At 63.0% G+C, this 292-nt stretch overlaps 1 protein-coding gene across 2 annotated transcripts in view; it reads right to left on the reverse strand.

Annotated features, from left to right (window-relative positions):
• The window catches only part of CLPS (colipase), a 20,479-nt gene that overhangs the window by 15,350 nt on the left and 4,837 nt on the right, over positions 1-292 (reverse strand). For both annotated transcript variants that reach the window (XM_014953641.1, XM_014953642.1), the window contains one exon: positions 76-200. In XM_014953641.1, the coding sequence (XP_014809127.1) occupies positions 76-200 (125 nt within the window). The remainder of the gene's footprint in view (positions 1-75; positions 201-292) is intronic.

Below are 292 nucleotides of genomic sequence, written 5' to 3' on the forward strand. Positions count from 1 at the left end.
TCTGGGGATCCCTGGGGAGGGGGAAAGGCAGGGAGGCAGGGGCAGGTTGGGGGAGGTCACTGGGGGGATCACTACCACACGCGCTGGGGGTCCTTGCAGATGCCGAAGTCGCTGTTGGTGATGGAACCCACAATGGTTTTATCGGCGTCGCAGGTCAAGCCACTCTCACAGGGACACTTGTAGTAGACCCCATAGAGGCTCTGTGGGGAACCAAGGCACTGTGCAACCTGGGTGACATGTCCCCATCCCAGTTTACCCCCCCCCCCCCCCCCCCCGCGCGCAACAACACCTC

Source organism: Calidris pugnax, unplaced genomic scaffold (assembly GCF_001431845.1).
Source record: "Calidris pugnax isolate Ruff unplaced genomic scaffold, ASM143184v1 scaffold245, whole genome shotgun sequence".
NCBI classification, from domain to species: Eukaryota; Metazoa; Chordata; class Aves; order Charadriiformes; family Scolopacidae; genus Calidris; species Calidris pugnax.